Raw genomic sequence first — 3,644 nt, 5'->3', positions numbered from 1 at the left:
ACCCCACCCCACCCCTGCCAGCCCCGGGCCCCAGGGATGCACTGCGTGGGCCCCAGGCCTGGGTCTGCACCGAGGCCCAGCTGTGGTGCTGCGTTCAGGCTGGTGCCATGTGGTGGGTGCCCGGGCAGGGCTGACTTGGACCCCCTTGCCTTTGTGCCAGTACCGCTCAGCCAGCCTTCCTCCTCCTCCCTGCCCGCCCCCCCCAGCTACTACATATCAGCAAGCCTGTGGGTGCTGGAGCCACAACCCGCATGCGAGCCCAGCTCTCCCTGCGGCCGGTTTAGCTGGCACTGCCGGCCCGGGCTCAGCCCAGCTCGCTAGCAGCCCTGAGCACCCCTGCCTCCGTCCCTGCGCGGCCTGCCGCGCTCCCCACACCCTTCTCCCAGCGGCCTGCAGCGGGGGAAGCAGGCAGCTCCCACCCCGCGCTTGCCCCATCTGGCCGGCACTGGGCCCTGCCACCCTCGCAGGCAGGCAGAGCGGCAGGAAAGGCCTCGGGCTCGCAGGCAGTGCCAGCTGGTCCAGCACAAGCACAGAAGCAGGGCCGCGGGCTTCTCAGGCTCGGCCCGGTTCAGAGCTGGCCCCACGGGGGTTGTGTGGGATGGGATGGGGCGCTGGGCTCGCTCGCTATCACCCGCTCCTCACTGCTGCAGTGAGACAGGTGCCAGGTCGGCAGCTGCGGCTGGGTGCCCCTGACCCTGGCGCAGCGCGGCCGGGGTAGGCCTGTGCTGGACTCAGCCCCAGCGCACGGCAGGGGGAACGGAGGCAGCGAGACCGGGCCTGCCCTGTGCCAGCCCTGCCAGCCCTCAAGCCAGCCTCACGGGGCAGAGGGCAAGCCGACCTGCCTGTATTTGTGGTACAGCATTAGCTCCAGCATGGCCTCACGCTGCCCTGCCAGGAGAGAAGGCGACATTGTCAGTGCCGTGGCCCACCCCAGCCCGGGTCCTGGTCCTGGTCCGGGAGGGGCTGTGACCCCTACGCCCTCTCGAGCTGGCTGCCGCATGCCACAGGGCTTGTCCCTGCCCCCCGCCAGCACTTCCTGTCACAAACAGCCGCGTGGCCGTGGCACAGCTGTCATGCCTGCCAGCGCAGGGCATGTGAGCCACGTGCACAGCTGCAGCGCTTGGGCCGCGGTAGTGGAAAGATGCCAGCTGTGCCAGAGCCGAGGGCAGCTCCGTGCCACAGAGCCGGCAGTCCCTGCACACGCAGCCCCAGGAAGCAATGCTGCATTGGCATGGCCTGGCGCCCACATGCAGCCCCTCCTGCACCCGCACCAGTGCACTGCAGCCTGCTCGCCCCCACCAGCCTCACCTCTCCGGGGGAGCCCCGTGGGGACGGGCCTGCGGTAGGCGTCCTTCATGGTGGTGCTGTCGGCCAGACAGGCGCACTGCTGCGGGGTGAGCAACCCACGGTGCCCATGCCGATAGAAGATGCCCTCGCTGCCCAGCTCTGGGCTGGGCACTTGGTCCAGCTCGTTGGTTGCTCTCTGCGAACACAGAGCAATGCGACCATGGCTGGGACGGGCCAGTGCTGGGACCCCCGCCAAGCACGGCATCCGGGGGCTTGCTGCCCCAAACACATGACCTCTGAGCACCCGGCAGCAGTCACAGGCTTCTCCTGACCCCATGCACCCCTTGCCCCGGGCTCAGCCCCTGCCACACTGCTGGTGCTGCCACCAGCCCTGGCTGCCCCGCGAGGTGCCCAGCCTGCCAGAGCAGCACCTGGGATCCAGCTCAGGCTGCTGGGTGGGGCAGGAGCAAGGGAGCCATGAAATGAGGGAGACGCTGGCCCTACCTGCACTGGCCAGCCCTGACCCCTACCCGGGCTCTGCCTCTCCAGGCCCCAGTAACCCTCCTCTCCCTGGGCACCCCAGCACAGACCCCGCGGGACCAGACTGGAGCCCCCTTGGTCTCCGGCTGCTGGGAAGGCAGCCCCAGTCCCTGCAGCTCTCCGAGGTAAGGGCACTGGGAGGCCCAGGCAGCCTCCCCCATCCTGAGACCAGCTGCTCAGGCACCGGGGCCCTGGGCGGCGCCGCCCGCGCTGGGAGGGCTCCAACAGGCCCCGGGGACTGGGCACAGACAGACTCCGAAGGTGCCAGGACCGCGCTCCCTGCAGCCTGGCCGGGCTCAGCTGCACGTGCAGCAAGGGGCCACAGGCTGGGCAGGTGGCTTCGCACGCAGCCAGGACTGACGGGGCCCTCGGGCCTTCCAGCCAGCCCCTGCCAGCACAAGCCCCACGGGGAGAGTAGGAGGGCGGAGGTCTAGTAAACTGACCCAGCTCCAGCGCAGGACCGGGTGGGATCTCCCGGCTCCGAGGGCAGCCCCGTGTCTCGGTGCCAGCCCAGCTCATGCCCAGCCTGTGGGTCCCCCCTCAGCTCTTGTGCCAGCGCGGGCTCCCCCTCCCGACCCCCCAAACCTGCTCCAACCCACGTGCCATTCTCTGACTGCCGGGGACCAGAGCCACATGCCGAGGGGCTCGATGGAGGCCCACACTGCCCACAGCCAGGAAGGAGCCCTGCACTCACACGCCCAGGACCACACAGGCCTGCTCAGAGCGGCACTGCGCTGCTGGCTCCCAGCTGCCCAGAGACCGTGCGGCACGTCTGGCCCTCTCCCCCCACCCGTCCTGTCATAGCAACGGGCCCCAGCTCAAGGCAGAGATGCTGCGATCAGCCCTGGTGCCTCACCAGGCGCCTGGTGCTATTGAATTTCATCCTGTTTCCACTGCTCAGCCCTCAAGGTCGCCCAGGTCAGCCTGTGCCTGTACCCGGCGGTGGGGGGAGCTTCGGCAGTCACGTACGGGGCTGCTGCAGCAGTGCTTGGACTGCGGCACATGCCGCATGAGGCAGCCCCAGACCCGCTGCTTTCCCCCACTGGCTGCCCTGGCCTGGGCCTGACAGAGTGGCTGGCACTGGTCAGTCTGGGTGGAGGGAGCAGGGCACAGGAGCCACCAGGTCAGCAGGGCACAGAGGAGGGAGTGGAGCACGGCAGGACCACAGGTCTGCGCCAAGAAGGCAGGACAGCACGTGGAGGGCTGGCCCGTGGCCCGATGCGCGGTAGAGGGGGACGGGCTGGTTAAAAGCCAGGACGCAAAGGGTACAGCGGAATGGGCACCTTGCAGGATGGAGGAAGGGCAAGGTGGGGTCCCCCAGGCACTCGTGCCAGGCCTCGGTCTGTTCACCGTGCCTGAATGACCTGGAGAAGGGCGTGCACAGTGGATTCCCCACGTCCGCAGCAACACTACATTATTCGCTGGGGTCACGTCCGAGCGGATGGAAAGGAGCTGCAGAAAGGTCTCACCAAGCTGAGTGAGCGGGCAGAGAAGGAGCAGATGAAGTTCAGCAGTGACAGGTGCAAAGTCGTTCGCGTGCGAAAAGCAGCCTCAACTGCACGTTCGCAACGCGTACGTGTGGCAGAAATGCCCCGTCGGTGCCCCTCTCCAGAGATCTGTCTCAGCCAGCCTGAGAGGCTGCTGTTGAATCTCTCACAGCGGGGATCTCGCTCCTTGTCTGCAGACAAAAGCCTGGCGCCTGGGAGGCGATGCTCTGGTCACCTGGGCAGGGGGGGGAAGACCCGGCCCTGCGCGCGGGCCCAGGTAGCCAGGGATGCTTTGCAGATTGGACGGTTTGTAGCCAGTATTGGCAGCTT

The 3,644-nt window shown here is 68.1% G+C and overlaps 1 protein-coding gene across 1 annotated transcript in view; it reads right to left on the bottom strand.

Annotated features, from left to right (window-relative positions):
• Positions 1 to 3,452, bottom strand: part of SPAG8 (sperm associated antigen 8) — a 3,705-nt gene extending 253 nt beyond the window's left edge. Inside the window, exons 1-2 of the mRNA XM_025193474.1 lie at positions 1,309 to 3,452; positions 843 to 888 (exon numbers count right to left, since the gene is read on the bottom strand). Coding sequence (XP_025049259.1) covers positions 843 to 888; positions 1,309 to 1,624 — 362 coding nt within the window. The 5' untranslated portion in view covers positions 1,625 to 3,452. The remainder of the gene's footprint in view (positions 1 to 842; positions 889 to 1,308) is intronic.
• Between the last annotated feature and the right edge of the window lie 192 nt (positions 3,453 to 3,644).

Source organism: Alligator sinensis, unplaced genomic scaffold, assembly GCF_000455745.1.
Source record: "Alligator sinensis unplaced genomic scaffold, ASM45574v1 scaffold206_1, whole genome shotgun sequence".
NCBI classification, from domain to species: Eukaryota; Metazoa; Chordata; order Crocodylia; family Alligatoridae; genus Alligator; species Alligator sinensis.
The sequence above is the reverse complement of the archived record's forward strand: the minus strand, read 5'-3'. Positions and strand labels throughout refer to the sequence as shown.